This window comes from Frieseomelitta varia, unplaced genomic scaffold, assembly GCF_011392965.1.
Source record: "Frieseomelitta varia isolate USP_RPSP 00005682 unplaced genomic scaffold, Fvar_1.2 scaffold_166, whole genome shotgun sequence".
Taxonomy (NCBI): Eukaryota; Metazoa; Arthropoda; class Insecta; order Hymenoptera; family Apidae; genus Frieseomelitta; species Frieseomelitta varia.
The window spans coordinates 392,759-413,858 of NW_025109372.1; the positions used below are offsets into that span (position 1 = coordinate 392,759).

General features: G+C 41.1%; 1 protein-coding gene and 1 long non-coding RNA gene across 14 annotated transcripts; one reads left to right on the plus strand and one right to left on the minus strand.

The window, feature by feature from the left end:
• Positions 1-15: 15 nt before the first annotated feature.
• LOC122538535 (RIMS-binding protein 2) lies at positions 16-20,282 on the minus strand. Of its 11 annotated transcripts, none has more exons than XR_006308869.1 (17): positions 16,426-16,780; positions 15,391-15,707; positions 14,583-14,760; positions 14,019-14,471; positions 13,600-13,909; positions 12,927-13,513; positions 12,720-12,846; positions 11,713-11,921; positions 11,077-11,481; positions 10,457-10,982; positions 10,163-10,375; positions 9,864-10,072; positions 9,543-9,770; positions 9,179-9,440; positions 7,083-7,357; positions 4,703-5,588; positions 16-4,402 (listed from the first exon to the last, which is right to left on the minus strand). XR_006308869.1 is itself a non-coding variant. In XM_043672705.1 (17 exons), exons 2-17 carry the CDS (start codon positions 16,567-16,569, stop codon positions 5,076-5,078), a joined length of 4,956 nt encoding a protein of 1,651 aa, XP_043528640.1. In that variant the 5' UTR covers positions 16,570-16,578; positions 19,809-20,282; the 3' UTR covers positions 16-5,075. The 11 variants fall into 11 exon arrangements, 10 of the variants coding, with proteins under 10 accessions (XP_043528640.1, XP_043528636.1, XP_043528644.1 ...); XM_043672705.1 differs by adding an exon at positions 19,809-20,282 and having other exon boundaries at positions 16-5,588; positions 16,426-16,578; XM_043672701.1 differs by adding an exon at positions 19,809-20,282 and having other exon boundaries at positions 16-5,588; positions 16,426-16,718.
• Positions 5,586-15,511, plus strand: LOC122538551. 3 transcript variants are annotated; one of them, XR_006308873.1, is made up of 4 exons: positions 5,586-6,349; positions 6,886-7,038; positions 11,694-11,913; positions 15,434-15,511. It is a non-coding gene; the product is annotated as an uncharacterized LOC122538551 (long non-coding RNA). The 3 variants fall into 3 exon arrangements; XR_006308874.1 differs by lacking the exon at positions 15,434-15,511 and adding an exon at positions 12,147-12,234; XR_006308872.1 differs by lacking the exon at positions 15,434-15,511 and having other exon boundaries at positions 5,586-6,019; positions 6,120-6,349; positions 11,694-11,779.
• Positions 20,283-21,100: the final 818 nt, after the last annotated feature.

Sequence of the window (21,100 nt, forward strand, 5' to 3'; positions counted from 1 at the left end):
GCCTCCTGACTTCTGTTTTTCTTTTATTCGTCATATCATATACATGTTTCGATATACACACACGCACACGTATGCACATTCTTTCGTTTTTTTTCTTTTTTTTTTAATCATCATCATTATTATTATTATTCTATCTTTCCATAAAGTGTTTTCACATGGAACAAAGTTCTACGATTCCAAAGAGAGCCTTAACCTCGCTTTAATCGAGGATCAATACTCGTCATACTAATAGCGCTGTCGGAATATCGTGTATCATTTAACTAACCGTTATCTAAATCGAAATACGTAACGCAAGTACATCTATTCTTTTTTTTAAGATGTGGAAAACACTTTTCTGAAAGAGAGGTTATCTCAGTACGAGATCTAACACTGATTTATACTTGATTTACTTATTTTCTGTTTTCAATCGAATTGAGAAGGATTTCCCATCACGCGCGTCAGACGATCTCTTCAGCGAAAAAAAAAAAAAAGGATCGAACGAATCGAATAGCATTCCTCGATCGATTTTTTTTATTCAGGACATATACATATACGCATCATCCTCGGCACGGTTTATATTTGCAATTCATATTGTATTAGCTGTGTCGCGGTATCAAAAGATTGTTTTTATACGAATCCATTCAACGACTAAATTTATAACAATGACAATGTACAAGTGAGATACTACACAAAAATGAGCGTAGACAACGAACGAAACGACTCCGAGGTACCTAAGAGAATCCAAATTGTTTCTCATTTATTACTCTCTCGCATTTTATCCTTGGGCTTCACTTATTTTTATCTCTTTTCTTTCTTCTTCTTTTTTTTCTGTGTTCTTTCTTAATTTTATTCGCTTCGTGTATACCTTTAGTTTTGACAAACGTTTAAACAAGAAAATATTCGGCTACAAGTGTTTATCCGTTAAGTTCTTAATCATGTTCGACCGTTGCATTGCGTCAGCTTATTGTTCCTGTTGTTAAAAATTATTATCTCGTACGATTTGGTCTGATCACAAAGAGAGAAGAGACAGAACTTATTGTTATTCTCGGTATACGTGGGCATATGGGTTTTCCCCTCACGTTACATTTTTTTTCTTTTTTTTTTGCCTTTTTATTTATTAATGCTACTTGCATACTTTTTTTTTTTCTTTCTTTTGGTTTGATGATATCTAACACTTAACGATAATAAAACGAAGATCTCCCGTAACTCCCTCTTTCATACCTATTCTGGATTTCTCCTTGCACTCTGTACTCGTTTGAATCGCTTTAAACTCGTTTCGCTACGTGACTTATCGCTATGGAACTCAACAATGAAAGACAAGGAAAGAAAATGAAACTGTCAAAGAGATGAAAGATGAACATTACAAATTTGCTAAGTAATACGTAGTTAACACATTCACTACCATTTAAACAAAGTTTTTTTCTTTTATTTACGGACCACTAATTGTTTATATGCTTCCTTAAAAAAAAAAAAAAAAAGAAATCTCGTTCCTTTTTTTTACGAATATTTGTAGTTAATTATATACTTGAATCTTCCGATGGATCGACTAAATTCCCGGAAATTGATAGCTTCACTGGCGCGAGCGATCCTGACACTTTTGGTAGCGAACGTGTTAAGCACTTTTGAAGATCTTAAATGTCACGTCAGTCTTTTTTCTTTTTTTTTTTTTTCTTTTTCGTTTAATCGCCTGAACCAACACTTCACATTAGATATGTTCACAGCAAAGATTCATAGGAATTCCAACATCAATCGCTCAATGTTTGTTCCGGAGATTGCGCGAGGGGTTCCTATTGGAAAGATATCAAGAAAAAAACGAGTTTCTCCTCTCGCTCGATCTATTGGAACATCGTCATCTAAATCAACATTCAATTCGTTAAATATTCAAGAACAAGAACGAAGAACAAAGTCCGTGACAACGGCGTTCTAATAATAAGTGCGGCGACTATCGTGTCGGAAATTATATTATGGATAGTTCGAATGACGCTAAATGCGCAACGCTACTTCTTTACTTTCCAATGGATCAAGCGACGTTGGCAAACGCGTTTCAAAGAACGAGCATCGAAAAGCGTATTTATCGAGCGAGTTCTTCGATTCAAATGAAGTCCGAGTTCTCGACGTTCCGCGCGAATTACAGGTGGAACGAGATCGATAAAGTTGATTTTGCAATTTCTCTCTGCGTGTTAAATCGAACACGGGAATCGAGCAAGCGTTACACGTTACACCATCTCGCGGTTCTTTTGGTCGACAGGTTTTGCTGGTTGATCGTCGCTCAGTCACAAACACCTACACAGTTTCCAAATGTGGATTGTAAACATTGAGAAAAAATACTTAGCACCGGGCCTTCTCGCGGGGAAAACGAAAAGAAACTCTCGAGTTCAGAATTAAAAGAGGAAACGAATCTAATCTAAACGTTTAAATTAGCCGAATTTTGGTCTCTTGAGAGGAAATGTAGTTTGGTCCATGGTCGCAGTATACACAGTTTCCCGTGGCTCTTGCTCGTTAAACGTTATGCGATTCATGATCGACATTGCAAAAATCAAGACTCACCAATTAACTACAAGTCCAATATAGTGACTGCTACAAGGTGATGCAAACTCGTGGTCCAGCAAATAATTCTCTACAGCTTGTTAGTTCCATATTTTTGACCAAAAGAAAAAAAAAAAAATAGTAACGAAACGTTTACAATTGTTTCGTAATTCCACGTTCGAATTCCTTTTCCCGAATTGAATACAAGGAACGGAAATTCCCACAAAGAATGGAACCAGAACGAAACCTCGTTTTGGGTAAAATGAAAACTTCGATTGGGCCGCCTTTGATATAATAAATTCCTATATCGCGTATCTTTCACCGTTTATTATGTGTATATATATATATCTGTCGACACTCGATTAACATGAACGGACGAGAGGCAATTATCGGTTCCAAACAGATATCTCCACGGTATTTAATAACAATTATGACCAATTTCGTTTATGACTCCCAAAAAGTATGATACTGGAAAAAATGACTCTTTGAAATTTGTCACGCTTCTTTCACCTTGCTGATACATACATACATATATATATATATGTATATATTCGTAGCACGGCGAAAGGAAAAGAACAATTGAAGGTAAGGATACTTTGTACAAAATACGATACAAGTAGCGATGTAACAACACTTTGCAATAGTTAAATATAGTATGTATATGTATATGTATGTATGTATATGTATGTATATATATATATATATATATATATATATATATATATATATAATTGTATGCATACATACCTTTACGTAGATATATCGACATACTAGATGTATATATATATATATATATATATATATACGTATACGTATGTACGCATATCTGTATATGCATATGTATATATTTATATTTCATTACCGTAATATACGTATGCTATGATCTCTCGTGTATTACCCCCTCCCTGCCCACCCTCCCCTTAAATATTCTTTTTTCTCTCCTATTCTCAAATTCACATACTCCATTCTCCTTCGGAGTGATATCAATTAATTAATTAATTTATTTGTTTTATTTATATATTTATATATTTATATGTTTATGACGTAGTTCAATTTGATCCACGAGTCGCTCTATTATAAATCCACCGGTCAATTGTTACATCACACGTAATTTCTTCATGTCATCTGACTTCCGTCTTTTGTAAAATCATTTATTTGTATTTCGTAGTCGTGCTCACGGTCACGACAGGGAGCGACTTTCCAGTTTAGTCTTTTGTGAATGATCCGCTTGCATCGTGGTTCATCTATGCACTTGGCTTATCATTGTTACATGATAATTATCAAGACACCCCTTCTTTCTTTGTCGCCTGTGTGTGTATATGTGTGTGTGTCAACAGTTCAACGTAAAGTTTTGTCGTCGTTTCGAGGCAGGCAAAATGAAACGTCATAGGCAAAGAAAAACTGGAGAGGAAGGAAAAACTAAATGATAGAGAACAAGAGTAACAATTTATTCTGCTTATTATGTCACGTTTCGATGTTCGATTTTGCTAGGATCGTCTCGTCGGTCATGTTCGACCAGAAACTGTAAGTAAAAGCTTCTTGCAACGTGAGATTTGCAACAGTCTCTCTAAAAATTCCTGAACTAAGAAGTATGCGATTCCATCTTTCCTTTTCCTTTTTTTTTTTTTTTTTTAACAAATTTATGCAACTTCGTTTCAGTTCACTTGTCGTTCTTTTCTCTTTTACGTATATAGATAAAATATTATCAATCTAATCAATATCTAATATAATAAGAACAATTATTTCATTGGGCTAATGATGGATGAGCTCTTGATAATGATCTGATTATGCAGTGACATTTTCGATTGCTTCTATCCCTGTATTATGTTCGGAGATTTTCCGTCATGGTCAAAAATTTCAGCGTTCCAATTAACATTTTAACCGGACTACGTGACATCTAGAAAAAAGATTTTATTGTATTCAAGGAAGAAGAAGAAGAAGAAGAAGTAATAGAAGAAGAAGAAGTAAAAGTAGAAGAAGAACGGAAAAAAGAAGGAACGAAAGATCATTCGTTATTTTCAGGGATCTGCGCTCTTCGAAGACTAAAGATCATTAATCGTGCGAGTTTTCACGTTCAGATTGATCACACTCTCGACTATCTCATGAGAGACGTTAGGAAAACGCAAGCGAACATTCCTTTTTGTTTCTCCTCGTTTCGCTAAGATGTAGGAAGTTGAACCAACGAGAAAGACATTACAAACAATTCTCGGCCTTCTCTCGCGGTTGAACAGTGCTCTTCTCCGAATTTCGAACGTTATTCATCCAGTTACGAGACTGCGTGAAATGATAAACAGTCGTTAGCAGCAGCAACAGCAGCAGCAGCAATGGCAGCACACATTTTACGTTTGTATTTGTCCAGGGATATTCGCGAAGATCTGATCGGACGAGACGCATTCGTACGTTCCTGCCTGCGCGTCTCGCTTTACATCCGCGAACGTTTCTCCGTGTAATACTGATTTACCGACCGGTGAATTACCGGCTTCGCCACGAACAATCCACACGACACAGAGCGCGACGGTGGCATAGAAATGGAGAAGAAGCGGAGCTGGCGACACGGGCAGGGTAATCACTCACTTGCCTAGTCCGAATTTCATAAAAATCAGTTCTTTCCCTTTCGACAGGATATCGCCGCCAGCGCTCGCACCGGCCATCTCCGTGAACTTTTGCATCAGATTCGGCCCTGTACTCTGCTGCTGTTGCTGCTGTTGTTGCTGTTGTTGTTGCTGTTGTTGACCTTGCTGCGTGTTCGGCGGCGCCTTCGCTTGAGGCGTTGGCAACACTGTTGGTATCCCTCTCATCGGCTTACTCGCTCCCTGACCGCCCTGCATAGAGGAGCCTTGGTTCTGCTGCGCGTATGGCTGATTTTGCTGTTGCTGTTGCGGTTGCTGCGGCTGTTGCTGCTGGAACTGCTGGCCCTGGGGGCCAAATCCCGCGCCCTGCTGCTGGTATCCCTGATTCGGCTGTTGCTGCGGATACGGTTGATTCTGTTGCTGATAGTCCTGTTGCTGCATATGCTGACCAAGGCCTTGCATACTTCCCGGCACATTACTACCACGACTGATCATGCCTCCCCTCCCCTTCCCCTAGAAATTAAAGTGACATAAATTAACGTCAAACAAAGCTTCAATGGTGCTTGTTTCGTATCTTCGTATACGTTTTCAAACGATCGGGCGTAGCGTTTCGTTTCGAGAGGTTGGTACCCTGAAAAGTCCAAATAAATCTTTATTCCACTAAAACAGATTTCTTTAAGAATCTGAATCTTCAATCTAATCGAATTATGAAGATTTATCATTATATATATTACGTGTAATGATGTCTCGCTTTTTCCCTAATACTTATCGCAGCTATCGTTCGATGTTCTATGAGAAGTAATGTATTTGTGCTAATATGCTTCAGCTAATATAAGTCGTTAGCTAGATGAAAGGACGAATATGTGAAAATTGAAAATATGTATTCTAAAGTACGCCATCGGATAGCACGATATTTGAAACAAAAGAAGTACAAGAGTGATCGAGTACGTTTCGCTTTATGAATAAACTGATTTATTTTCGATCAGGGGGGAGGCGGGATAACGATAAATATGTTGGACCTGATATGGTACTCAAATTTTGCAGAACTAAAATGGAAAAGAAAACATACTAAATAGAACTGTACGAAACAGAAGCGAAGATGAAAGATGACGAAAGCAGAGAAAGAAAGAGAGGAATAGTTGAACACCAGAAAATTTTAGTTCATCGGAGAAGCATGATTTACTACGTATTCGTGCAACTTACGTATCGGCTATTGACATGCTTAAATATGACTATTAATTAAAAGCATTGAATCATAAGCTCTGCATACCACGGTTTGTTTTATTTTTTTTATTTTTTTGTTAATTGCAATTATTAAAGTGTATCGGAAATTTATTTCCTTCTTAATTAGTATTTACTTGAGAATATCAATAGCAAAGTTGAAATGTCATACTTTTCAAGTACAGTATCTACCAAATGCAAATCCATGCCAAAGAGAGATGTTAGAAATTGCTCATGTTTTTCAATGGTTGGTTTCTTGAAAAAAATTTTACAATTTCCCCTTTTCACGCAATTGTAAAATTTCTCAATGTTATTATATATAATATTACTGTTAGAAGCACTTACTGTTGGACCATTATCCGAGATCATTCAACATTCGGTTGTAAAAAAAAGTGTTTTGAATTCGTACTTGTATAAATTTTTCATGTGACCTTCTAACAATATATCAATTTGTACTGTTGAGTCATCGATAGATTCATCCTCTAGTATTTCCAAGAACATACCTGAATCATCCAAAATATCTTTCAATCCTTAATTTGAGTCAAAGCCACCGGACTCGATTATCATTCTTTGGGTTTTTCTTCCACAGGTGAAGGAGGGTTCGACAAGGAACTTAAGAAAGAAATTCAACTAGAAATCAAAGCGGTGTGTGACGGTGAGTGAGAAGGAGGAGCGAAACGAAAGAAGTACAGTCGAACAAGTTTGTGAAAGTTTGGCAGCGAAGAAGGTAGAAAGCACGCAGGTAAGCAAAAGTGAAAAACTTTCTGGATAGAGCAGTGGACTCACCTGCTGTTGAAGGTGGGGTGGTACGGGACCTTGCTGATGGGCGCCTATAGGTGTGGGCCCATGTTGGTTGGACGTGGTTACAGTTGTGTAGCTGTGGTGATTCGCTTGTTGGTACGCTAGATGCGGTGGATTGTTTTGTTGATGTTGGAGTTGATGTTGGTTATTCATTAGTGATGGTTGTTGTTGTTGTTGTTGTTGTAGTTGTTGTTGTTGTTGTTGTTGTTGTCTAGAGTCTAAGTGACAGACAGGGACAGACACAGGCACAATGCAGGCATCTAGCAACAGAGAAGAGAACAAAACCGTGTTGTCATTCATGGCACATTTAATCCTTTCTAAATGGACGTTTTTCAAGCGCTGTCGAGTGTGCCAAGTAATATTGTTTCATTTTTTTTTTCTTTTTGCGAAATTCTTCCTTTCTTTTTTTACTTTTCTCGCGCGTTTCTCTTCATTCTTTTTTACTCTCAGCATTTTAAAAAAAAGTGAATTTTGTGAAGATTACTCGGCAAACCTAGACTCGCGCGTGCAGTTAAAATTTTCTTTTTTTCTCGCGACTTTATGCTTTGTGTTTCAAGACACGAAATCTGATATATAAAAATATCGTGTTAATAGCTCGCGAAAATGAGCCGTCAGAAAGAAAGTCAGTAAATTGTTTCAATGTTTAAATGGCCAGCATGACAACACGACACGAACGACAATCATGTGACACGACGACCATCGATCAGTTCAGGCACACAGAAACATAGTATGTTATCATATAGAATACACGCAATATAGTTATATACATATATATATACATATATACATATATATTCTCTCTTACACACATGCATATGTATATATATGTATATGTATATGTATACAGCGTAAATATAACACGTATATACATATGTATATATACATATGTTGTAGAGGAAAAAAGATAGGCGAGTAAAAAAGTAACAGAGCCGAAAAGTGCTCGGAAAAAAAAACATACGGATACAATACATACGTAGATACATATGTACATATGTATGCATTTGTACTTAATAGAAAACACTGAAAGCAGCTTAGTGTTTTATTGTATATATATATACATATACATATGCATATACATATATATACACAATATATATATATGTATATATATATACATACGTAAATATGTAAATAGATAGATAGATAGAATAGATAGATAGATAGATAAATAGATAGATAGGTATAGAAAATCGTTTTGCATATGGCAATACACATGTTCCTAGAAAAATTTACAAAATAGCTTTCACACATTAATCGTGTACGTTACTGTACTGTTGATTTTTGTGATAATTTCGAACGAGCTCCTAGAGACTTGCTATCGGAAATGCTATTTGAAAATAATAATCTCCTGAGGGACAAACGCACCGGATGACTTACTCGAATGTCTTTATCGAAATAGTTGACATGTTGCATTATCCTGTATTATAATCGCTCGGTAATTTTTTTATACTCCTAAAAAAAATGTAAGCTCTGCTTCGATTTACGACGATCGGGCTTTTGCTACATAGATGGCTCAATCATATAAACTTGTGTGACCCTTCTGTCTGTCGTCTGGCACATCTAGTTTCGTGTCTTGTGTTGCTTGCTGTCTTTTTGTACTTTTTTTTTTTTTATTTAGTTATTACTTTTCATTCACACTGACGTCCAGTTGACGTTCCCCAGTTTTTTTCTTTCTCTCTCTTCTTTTCTTCCGTTTTAAAATTCTTAGCAGATTACAACTCGATGTCGATTACAGTTACACGGCGCCAGTGTGAATTTTACTTTCAACCCCTCGAGCCAGTTCTGTTTTTTTTTTTTTTTTTTTTTTCTATCTTCGTAGAGATCATTCTCAGTCTCGATCTTGATTATCACTGCATTCGGTTTTCTGCTGCTCGCTTACTCTGTCATTTCATAAATTTCAACTTCATTTTGCTTCACAAAGTTGAAGAACAATAATAATAATAATAATAATAATGATAATAATAATAATAATAATAATGAACATTAGCTAGTCTGTGTATTTGGCTTGAGGAGCTATTTGTATCAGAATTCGCGGCAAGAAAAAAAAAAAAGTCGAACGGTCATCAACTTCAAGTTTTTACCTTTGCCTCGTCGATGACCAGCAGGTGGTGGTTCTCGAGGCGGAGGAGGCGGTCCTCTAACCCCGGGCCCTTGGCTTTGATTAGGTGGTCTTCTATTCCCTGGAGGAAGTTGTCCTTGTGGCGGTTGATCTGGCGCTTCGGTGAGAAAGTTACTCGGGACTAAGCCGCGCACACCGTTCAATTCACCCATATAAAATCCATCATCATCCAGATCACCGTACACATAAATTTCATTCCCAGTTTGGAATGCCAATTCCACTTGCTGCAGAATCAAAATATATATAAACTTGTAGGTATTTCTAATCTTTTAATGAAGAAACTTTGTTGTTGACTTTTTTTTCTTTCTTTCTTTTAGAGAACTTACGGAATCAACGTTAGGAGATAATTCGTGAGGATCATAATCATAGAGCGCTATCATTTTCTTGACAGGCATACTAGCGTAAATATCTCCCCATCTTCCCCTACTTCCCGACTGTGCCTGTCCAGGTTGGTTCTGACCTTTAATCTCCTCAACCATGTTGTAAGGAACGTAGCCTCGTCTACCGTGGCATTCACCCCAATAAAATCCATCCGCGTCCTTCTCACCGTATACCTACCAAATTAATTTGTAAGCGAGAAAATTTCATGAATACACGTGACAGACTATCATGACAGACAATCATGACAGAATCTGATTGATAAAGACCTTGATGTAGTCGCCTTCGGAGAAGGGTAACTCTTCCTCGCACGCGTCTGGATTAGGTGACATTCTCTTCGGATCGTAATCGAACAGGGCGACGAACCAGCGTGTTCTCTTGTTCATTTGTTGGGCGCTGCTCGACGGATGACCGGCACCACCTTGAGCTTGCATACCCCGTCCACCACGGTAGCTAGAAGCCCTACCTCTTTGACTTCCTACGAGGGCAAAAAATATATGTAGAAAATTAATATCAACGTTAATGTCACACAGCAGATCAACATGCTTAAATATCGCAAGTGAACGACCTGGTTGGTCGTAGTAAGGATCTTGAGGTCTACCAGCAGGGCCGCCCATTCTTCCAGGTCGATGCGTCCCGGGAAGTCCTTGTTGTCCCATTTGCGGCCCGTATCGATGTTGGACGCCATGGTGCAGCGGCATACCTCTGCCTCTGCGCGACGGATCATCTTCCTCGCTGTAATTTGCCTCGCTCGCTGAATCTTTGGTGATCTCTGGAACGCCTGGTGGCAAAATTACAAAAATTATAAACTGATCTGTTTAACATCAACTGTTGTTAACAGTTGAAATATTGAAACTCTTACCCATTTGGGGCATACTTTGTCCAGGATAAATCTCCTTGTCGGATAAATTTTCATCAGTCTCAATGATCACTTGGCCGTGAGCGTCGACCCTGGTGTTGCCGTGTCTTCTTATGTGAGACGGCACCGGTGTCGATGGATATCTCTGGCCTACACCTCCCATACGATGCCTGTTCGGATCGTCCACTTGCCCGGTGCCGGATGGCTGCGGTTGTCCTTGATCTTGCATGTGCGTAGACCCGTGTTGCAAATGAGCCGCTGTCCCACCGCGGAGAACGCTGCAAGGAATGGCAGTGGCACAGCTATCGCCCGATTGGCTCTCCCTGCTTTTCGTCCTGACTGTGATATGCTTCGGATTCAGACCCATGAGCTTATGTATGTCCACCAGAGCGTGGTCACCGGTGGGGCTGTCTACGTCGGTGACCTTCTTCCCATCGGCATACACCGCGTAACCGGTGACGGCCGAACCGTTTAGGGCAACAGGCTGCCAGGTCACTAGCAAAGTGCCGTCCTGCGGTCCAGCCTCCACCTATTGCAAACCATCATTCACACATTGTGAACGTGCCCGTGAACACGAATTGCAAATATAAATACGTAAATAACATATTGGAGCAACTGTTAACCTGGATATCGACCGGAGGATCGGGTAACCCTTTTGGTAACGTTTTGAAATGGACGTGGCATGCTAAATTGTTCGCCGCTTGGGTGTTTTGGTCCTCGAAGTGCGTCGCTCTTAAATTCTTCGCTTTCACGGTCACTCTGTAAATCGTCGACGGTGCCAGACCGGTGATCGTGTGTCTGTAAACACCAGGCTTCACTGTCCTAACCTCGACGTTATTCACGCAAACGACGTGCTGGTGATTACTATTGCTCGGCATCCAAGATATGACGGCGCTGGTGGCGGTCACGTTCGATGCTTTGACGGCGGTTGGACCCAAGGCGACGTCCTTACCGATCACCATCGTGCAAGCGGCGTCGCGCGACGTTCTCCTCGAGTGCGTCACTGACCGTACGCTTATTCTGTGCGGCTACATTCATCAATCAAACGAACGTCAAATACTCGACGAATATTCTTTTCACGGGAGAGGGGGGGGGGGGCGGGGGCAAAAAGGTTCTTATGAATTGCAATCGTACCAGCTAGATAGTTTACACGAAATAGTTTACACTCTATTACATATGAAAATTGTCGACCTTTGGTCTCTGTGAAATTTACTAAGAACTCGTTATTGCACTATTCTAGTAAAATCATTTCTACGAACCCTGGTGGAATCAACACCCTCGACCAACGCTCTGGTCCTCTCGGTTGCCTTCACGGTGACCTTCAACACTCCATCTACGTAGACGTGATACGACTCCAACTGATGAGTATTATCTGGCGCCGTCCAACCGATTAGAACGCTCTTGTTCAGCTGCCGCTCAAGCGTAAGGTGCTGCGGCGCCGGAACTAGGTCCGAAAACAGGTAGACTTCTTCAGGAAAAAAAGACAAGACAAGCCTAGCTGTAGCTAAGAATCTTTCACTATCTAATTCTCTAAACCAGCCTAAGACCATCCAATACTCAACACAGTGCAAGATTCCGTTTATGTTGTATTCACCAATTATTTACCTCCGGTTTCTCAAACTAGAGGAAACCGTTCTTCAATGCTTGCTACTAACAAATAAATCGGACAACATGCGTTTATCCTACTTTTCAGCAAAACGACAGATAAATGAATAGAAAGAAATTATAAAGGAAATCGGTATACTACCGGCAAGCGTAATCAAAAGTTGTTATGTATTCTTGTGTATGTACATGTACCTTGATGGATCAAATAGAACGTTGTTACTGGAAAGACACATTCTACACATTCTACACACATTTGGAAGAGCTGTGCAAGAGGAAGGTACATTGAAACAAAGGAACTCAATGTTATAACGTCGTCGTGAGTTGGATGTTGATCAATCTTCAAATTAAAATTCACACAAATTACGTTTAAGTAGAAATCATTTTACTCAAACACTTCACACAAGCGTATAGGGGATTTCTTTACAGATTCTCTAACATTTCATACTTCAAATTCGTTACAAGAAACATCAATCTAACGTTCCATCGCCTAAATTAAATTACAATACAGCTATGTACACCAATATTCCACCAATAAACTGATCGCATGTCCTTCACGCTACGTAAAGTTGCAATCAACTTTGTGCATTTGTCTCATCGCAATCGTGACGAAACATGCTTCGTAACGAGAGGTCCCGACAAATAATACGAAAACTGTACCAACCTGGTGGCTCTTGCTCGTCTTCCTCTGCAATGTTATCAAGCTCCGCGTACGCGGACAGTTCAGCTTGCCGATTTCGATTCCCCTCTTCTAGAGCCGCCAACTCCAGGTCGATATCCTGGAGATAACACTGAAACATCGAGCAACGAATCCTCCGTTAGCAATGCCTCGCGAAGGAGATGCACAAAAGGTTTGTCGTAATAATCTTACATTGCTCACTTGGGGGATATTAGTCGAAGCAGAGTCGTCGACGTCCCTGAGACCAAGAACGGCTTGATGAAATTCCAGCAAGTCGTCGCCGACCAATTTCTGAACGAAATTCGCCGGAACGAGGCCGCGTCTACCGTCGAGCGTTTCCGCGTCGAGGAAACCATCATCGTCCGGCTGTCCCCAAACGAGAAGATAATCGCCACCCTGAACAGGCAGCTCCGCCTCCGGATTTTCATTCGGCGAATGCTGAAACGGCTCGTACGTGAAACGAGCGATGTAGACGTAACATCTGCCCTTGCCCGGTATATCCAACATGTCCACTTGACCCTCGGCCACGATATTGTCATTGGTCAGTCGATCCAGGGGATTGGAAAGTATGCTACTCGGTATCTTTGGCATCTGTCTCGAACCAAGGAAGTGATGGCCCGTCGTGGCAGGTGCTGTTGGCGAGCTAGCGCGTAAACTTTGCTGAATCTGTTGGATGATGGCTTGCTGTTGAAGCTGATTCGCCTGGGATTGCACGGAGAGTTGTTGCATCGCTTGGAGAGGATCGCTTATTGCTTGTAACAAGCCTGTCGATGTAGTTCCTGTTGAAAATGGAACAAAGAAGAAATGTTTCTCTTTTGTACAAATAGAACAAGAGACACTACCAGAGAATATACAAAATTCATACCCGAACTCACACCTGACGTGCCAAAAGCGTTGGTCCCGACGGTAGAATAGGTGGATCCGCTAGTGGTGAAACTGCTCTGCACGTTGGAGAAGGACAGAGCAGGTTGTGGTACGCTGGTGAGTGGACCGAGAGTGGAATGAAAGGACGTTGTCGAATAGGGTGGCAACGAGGATAACGTGGTTTGCGGGATGCTTGTTTGCGGAGCGGAGAAATTGGGATGCGACAGTTGCGTACTAAAGCTACTCGCCCCTGTTCCTGTATAGGTGCCGTTCGGATGCGACGTAATGGACAAACTTGGATATGTTGTTGCCTGTACATACAAATCGACGTTAACTAACTGACACGCGAGGAGAAGACACTTCTTCGCAATTGCGTATGTTATGTAGTATAGAAAACGAACGAGTGAGCCTTGTTCGTACCTGCTGACTTCCGTTCAACTGAAAACTTTGGGCGGTCTGCGTGGGCTGCGAGTAATGAGGTATTATGCTTTGGCTCGATGACGTCAGGTACGTTGTAGAGGCCGGATGTTGCGACTGTGGTTGCTGTTGTTGCTGCTGGAGCGGCTGTTGATAGGTCTGCGTATGCGGATAAGTCTCCTGATACTGACTGCTCGTGTAATGGGTGTGCGTTTGTTGCTGCTTCTGCTGTTGCGTCTGCAGAACACTTTGAGAATGAGAGCTCTGTAATTCGGTGTGTGTCGGCTGCTGTTGTTGATACGGTTGCATCTTTTGTTGGAAAACTGGCTGAGATTGACTGGTGGAGAGCGACGGTGCCGGTGGGATCGGTTCGCTGTAGTGATATGGTGGTCCGTTTGGCGTCAACGGTGGACAGCCGGGCATCATCGGTGTCAAGGGCATCGGCGAACCTGCGTACTGTTTCAAATTCTCGATCGATGCGTTTCCATTTTTGCAAGTGGAATGGTACCGAAGTGAATCAAAAGGAGCTTTACAATAAAATATACAAAGATGCAATGATCTACATACGTGGCTCATCTGCGTTGGCATTCCTAAGCTGAGAGCGTGCGGATGAGGCGGATGTTGATGCTGGCCGAGATTAGGAAGATTCTCCGAGCTAGATCGCAAAATACCCTGTGTAACTGAGGGTTGTTGCGTGGTAATGGTTCCTCGAGTATGATCCAAATCATGTACCATTCTACTAGCGCTATACGTTGATAAAAATTAGATAAGATTAATCGATACTATATACATATATGTATATATATATATATAAAACTGAGCGCCGTTACGAAAAAGTGTATCGATCGTTTGCAAGTGAAATATTAACCTCTTGCGCTGGAACGACGTAAGCCACGAAAAGTTTTTGTCCCAAATTGCAACATTTTCTCAATTCTAAGTACATTTAAATGTAACCCAGGCAAAGCAAATGATAAGTTTATTTACTTCTTAATAATTTCTAATCTAATATCGTGCCAACGAGATTCAAAAGAAAACGAATTGTTGTACACGGTTCGGTCACTCGTTATGGTCCGCAATCAGTTACCAGCGCAAGTGGGGTTAACCTCTTGCGCTGGAATAACGTGTCACGCACGTCGAGAATTTTTTTTTTGTCCCAAATCTCGGTTTTAAGTACATTTAAACGTAACCGAGGCAAAGCAAATAATAAATTTATTACTTCTTGGTAATTTCTATCCAGTAATGTGCTTGATGAATTCAAAAAGAAGACGAGTTATTGTGTACGCGGTTCGGTCACTCGTTATGGTCCGCAATCAGTTGCCAGCGCAAGTGGTTACAAAGCAGTGTTTCGAAACAGGAAGGTACGAGAGGCACACACCTATTATCTTGTTCTATTTTTGCTATTATTCTGTCGATTTCAGAACCAGTTGGAGGCCAAGTAGTCGGAACCACGGAATGGCCCACCATCGGGCCTCTGCTTCGTGCGCGTCTCAGGCTTGTCAACTCCAAGGACAATTCCTCGTGCCTGACCATTTGCAGCTCCGTCTTTTTCTCGAGCTCCCTTATCTTTGACTGCAGTGCCTCGACCGATTCCGGGCCTTGATACCGTCCTGCTATCTTCTCGCGCAACTGATTCTGTGCTTCTGCATGTTGGCGCTCCAGTTCCGCTTTTCGAGCCTCCGTTTCACGCATTTGCTGGAAAATGTCAGACGTCGGTACGATATTGAGAGTAATAATGACTTTCATTGACATTTCAATATGTAAACAGAATAAAATTAGAGAAAATACTGATATATATATATAAAAAACCAAAAGAGATCACGTTGAATCTTTGTTGACTGAAGGCAGCTAATCACCTTTAATGACCTGGAGGGATGACGCTTGGTTAGGAGCATATCCATCGCGCGATATTAATAACGAAACGAGCCTTTGTATTCCGCGTGCCTCGGAGCCAGATACGAATCGAACTTACTCGACACAAATTTGTTTATTCGCTCTCGCAGTCTCTGATATTGGAAAAAAAAAAAAAAAAAAAAAAGAAAAAAACCAGGGAAAGAACCACTGTCGCGAGAAGGCTTGTCCTTTCAATTAAAAACGAATCTCTATCCACGCGTCCAGAATTTCGCTTAGGGCATCAATATTTATCGGCTGGCGAACACCTCGTTGACACACATGATTATTACGTGCACATTATCGTTATACGTAATATCTGGCTGTTGGAAATGGAAACGCCTACGAGTTAATAAATTTCATTTGAAAATGTCATTTGAATTAATGATACAGAGGAGATTCTAGAAAAATTGTGTTCCAAGGACAGCTTGAGAGAGAGAAAGAGAAAGAGAGAGAGAGGGGGGGAGGGGAGAAGTTTGAAAATTGAAAAGAAAAAAAAAAAGGAGTCGAGAGGAGAGCTCACCTCGAGAATAGATTCAAGAACTGCGTCCTGCATGATGGTGGTTTTCGTGGAGGTGGTAATCCCGACAGCAGATCCGGTATCCTGCAGCTGCGGAGCCTGAGGTGCCGTGGAAGCGCCACCTCCAACACCACAGCACTGCAACATCCCTGAAGTCTGAAACCCTCGCCCGTCTTTATCACGGCCAGTCCCTATCGATCTACCGTGTATCTAGGAGCTATCTTAATTAATTGGCGGCTTTTGCGGGGCCTGCCAGGCTGCACACGACGATCTCCCACGATTAGGCGTACAATTCTCTGGATGCGAAAAGGAATTCTTTTTTCATCGTGTAACCCCAGACCCCCGTGTGTAAAATCGACTGAAAATCGACGTCGGTTACCTCACCCTCGTGAAAAAAGACACTTTTCGCATTCAACCCTCTGTATATAGCAACAACACCATCTGTCTAATCTTTTCTTTCTACTTTCTGGTCGTATATATCGCTGGTGGTGTATATTTCTCTTTTTTTCTGTTTGAGCGTGCTTAGTTTCGTTGTCTGTCACGGAGCTGATATATAGAGGATTAAACGGGAAACCACAGTCAGCATGCCGCACTCTGCCGCGTATCACGGTAACGTCGCAACAATTTCGAAACGGTGTTGTAACAAACACACGTGGAAGGTGCGCGTGAAGAACGCACTGATTAACGCGCTCCCCTCTATCCCCATTCGTTTTAAAAAAGTGCCGAGATCAACGCTGCGTAAACTGCAGCTGCGCGAGCGAGCTCAATTGCAAATTATCGATAGCCACTGTGTGCGCCTCTAAATGGGGAGAAATTTAATCAACGAGGGGTATTACTGGCAACAGGTTCTTCGGGATGTCCCGATCGAAATACGTACGTCCCGGGACACGATCAAAAGTTGCCCCGTTGTTTCGTTTACCTATGCACGAGGTCGAGCGTGATAACGCGAGCGATATTTATACCGGGGATTTATCGACGCGTTGGTTATTATACTCGCGTGGAAGCTTATCGTATGTCGTACGTGCAGAAATTTTTCAAAGAGTTGTCAAAAAAAAAAAAAGAAAGAAAAAAAACACTGTCGACGAGTTACCGAGATCACTCGCGGAGGGAGGAAAAAAATGGCCTGTGTAATTGTAACACGTTCTGTTAAAAAAATTTCTCGACCCTCGAACGTTCGTCTCTCGTTTCAATTGAATTGATTTTTATATTTGGAGACTACCGAAATACCAGACAATCGACGATTTATCGAAATTAACACGTTCAAGTATAAAGCAGGTTTCTTTCTTACATCATTACGTCGAGAAATATGCTGGATGGGGCTTAAAATTTTGCTGACATAACGAAGTATTAAAAGGAAAACCACAAACGTTGCGACGAATAATTTCGAGTAATAGCTCGCAGAAATGAAGAAAGAGTAAAATGTAAATGTATCAGCCTTACGATCGTTCAGACTCACGAAAAGTAATTTTGTAAAGTATTATTTTGTGCCATGCAATTGAAGAAGAATTAGAGACACGTATCGATAGAATTGTAACGGAAAAGGAAAGTACTCCTGATCGCTATGATTTATTTCCGTGTCGTTTATACACCTCGCAATATGTTCAGTCTTAATCAGATCCCGTACGATTCACGTTATCTGTTCAATCAATTCCAACAAAGCTGTCCGTATACCGTGTTTCATCGTGCAACAAGAAACAAAAGAGAAGTGTCTAAGCGAAATGATTCTATCCCTCGAGTAAACGATAATTTTATATTAATTTATGACAGTTTATCCTCGACATTAAAAGCTAAGTTTCACTAACTAAGTTCTACTATAATTTGTTTGATCTCAATATGACGACAACATGTAGCTTAATTTCATCGCAAGTAGTAAGATAGTATGATACAAGCAGCAAGTAGTATAACGTCTGCTATTTCACTTTGCAATCTCCTAATCACTCGCGTAACAGCATATGGTACATAGTTATCTTTACAGATTTGCCCCGTGTATCATAACAATTATCATCAAACAGATTGAAAACTGAGAAACGTAGAAACCAAACGGAATGTAAAAATAGTCTCTAATTACTGTGAACAAAACAAACAACATTTCATCCTCGGTGAAATGGAATCCGGTGGTCCAAGAAAGAAATACGTTTCAACATGCTCACGATACGCAAGCTCGATAGAAACGACAAAGGCTAAAGAAGTCGACGACGAAAAGACTAAGAAAAATTTATCAAAGTATGAAATCTACCTTCGATCAGAGAGAAAGCAATTCAGATGTGCCAAGTCACAAAGAAGTGGAATGAAAAGAGAGGATGGACACCGGTGTACGTGCATATATATATATATAGCAGTACGTCAAAAAAAAAAAAGCGGACCAACGGTGTGTTCTTTCAAAGAGGAAAGACACTTGTTCCGAGCCTCTCGGGACACGATAAAAAATTCAAAGAGAAAACAAACGAAAGCGATTCGGCGACGTTCTATCGATATGAAAGGGGAGAGACTACGGTTAGGCGTTAAATCAAGAAAAGAACAGAGGGAAAGATTTTAGAATGAGTTTCCGTCTATCAGCACAGGTCGAGTGGCACGGCACTGCTTATTGATCTCACTACCAATGGTACGTAGTATACATATACACTCGGTGCGCACGGGACACTACCGCACGACGATACGTAATATATCCACTATCACTATGAACAGCCTATTGCCATCACCACGAGTAGCAGCAACGTCGGCACAACTAGCAGAGAACCCCCCTTCGATATCTTTCTCGTTGCGATACGTACGAATGACAATCCATGCCCACCATCGCCGCGCCGTTTCCATTTCTCTCACTGACACTATACCCTACGTTATTTCCCCTCACTAGGTCGTATTTTCAATCGTTTCCTTTGTCTCTCGTTACGCGACTCATTTATTTTCTTGCAACGTTGCAACGGTACCGTGAAAAGAAGACGTTTGAAGGAAAAAAAAACAACTTTCAGTCACATTTACAAGGGAACCTCTCGAGGAAACCTTCCGCTTTGACACTTTCGTAGTTGCACTCGGAACACTTGTGTATATACATATATACCCGCCGTAACAAATTCTTCTCTTCGTTTCTTTCAATCAGAAATGTATACGCACCTATTCCTATTTCTTTCTCTCTCGCTTTCGCTCTCTCATTCTCATTCTCATTCTCTCTCTCTCTCTCTCTCTCTCTCTCTCTCTCTCTCTCTCTCTCTCTCTCTCTCNTCTCTCTCTCTCTCTCTCATTTTTCAATCAAAGCTAACGAACTTCTCTTCCTTCTTTTCCTTTTTTTTTCCTCCCTTTTCTATCATCGAATCTTACACAATCTACCGTACTAGTTTTCGATTCACGATCTGTCGGTTTTTCTTTGCACGGAGATGCACGACACTTACGATAACCGAGTCGAAGGGATTGTGGCAGGCCAGGGCTGCTGCTGCTGCTGACGAGCGAACTTCACGGGACTCACGAGCTTTTTCACTCGGCTATCATCCCGTACCAAAGCCCCCAAGATCTGCTCGACCGTGGAAGGCAGGCAGACGGCAGGGTTGCTGGAAATCGGAGGAGGAGGTGTGTGTATTCGCTCGTCCACCGGAGAAAGGGGCAACGAGTGGGGGTAGACACAGCTCTGGCGGGAGTATAGTTACTTAGAGGGGATAGAGGACCGGGAAAAAGAGAGAAAGAGAGAGGGAGGAGGAGGAGGCAGCGCGAGGGGAGGCTGTCGCTGGAAAAGCAGCCAGGGGTAGGAACTCCCGTCACCGCCAGATATGGGTCACTTTACGATCGATACCGATATAGAACCCCTTTGCCGTTAGGGATCACGAGCGATCGCTTACGTCATTTCTACCCTATAGCGCCCTAATCTACTGTTTCTTTCATCATCTTTCGTCATCTTCCCAAATCTATCAAAAAAGTACATTTTTCACGAAACGTGAAATATTCAGTAACGAAGAAATATTCGACAGTATTCGAGGCAAACGCGTCAAGCAAAAGTGCAATTTAGAAAAATTGTGATCTCGATTGGAAAGAAGAGAGAAAAAAAAAGAGAGGGGAAAAAAGGAATCAAACATGGCGTACCGAAACAACTAGCCTTAAGAACACGCTGATACACCCTGGAAGTCTAGTGACTTTAGAAAACGGTTTGTCTCGTAGCTACATGAGGGTGTAGCTTTCACAAAAGACCAATCAATACGCGCGAGACAATCCAGCGATTTTTCCCTCTCCCTTTACTCCTTCAACTGTCTTTCTTCCTCTTTCTTCTCTACTTTACGTACCCCCTTCCTTTCCCTTGCTGCTTCTTCCCCTTTTACTTTCCCGTCCACCACTTTCTCTCTCTCTTTCCATCCATTTACCTACTCTGCATATATCCGTCCATGCTCCATCTTTCTTGAATCTATTTTCTCTCTTCGTTTGCTATTTCGTGTGTCTATATATATATCTGCCTCTCATTTCATTTTACATTTTTCGGTGACACAAACATCATCCAGAACTAAAGGAAAGAAGAAAAGAAACCAGACTGCTCCTAATACAAAAAAAAGAAAGATTCGTGACAATTTTACAAACCGTTAATTACCGAAATTCTTGCCTTCCAATATGTAAAATTCGATGCGAAAGAATTCTTTTCGAAAGCCATTGTATTTGTACAAGTTACACCGTAATCGCGTTAGCCTTATTAAATTTACATTAT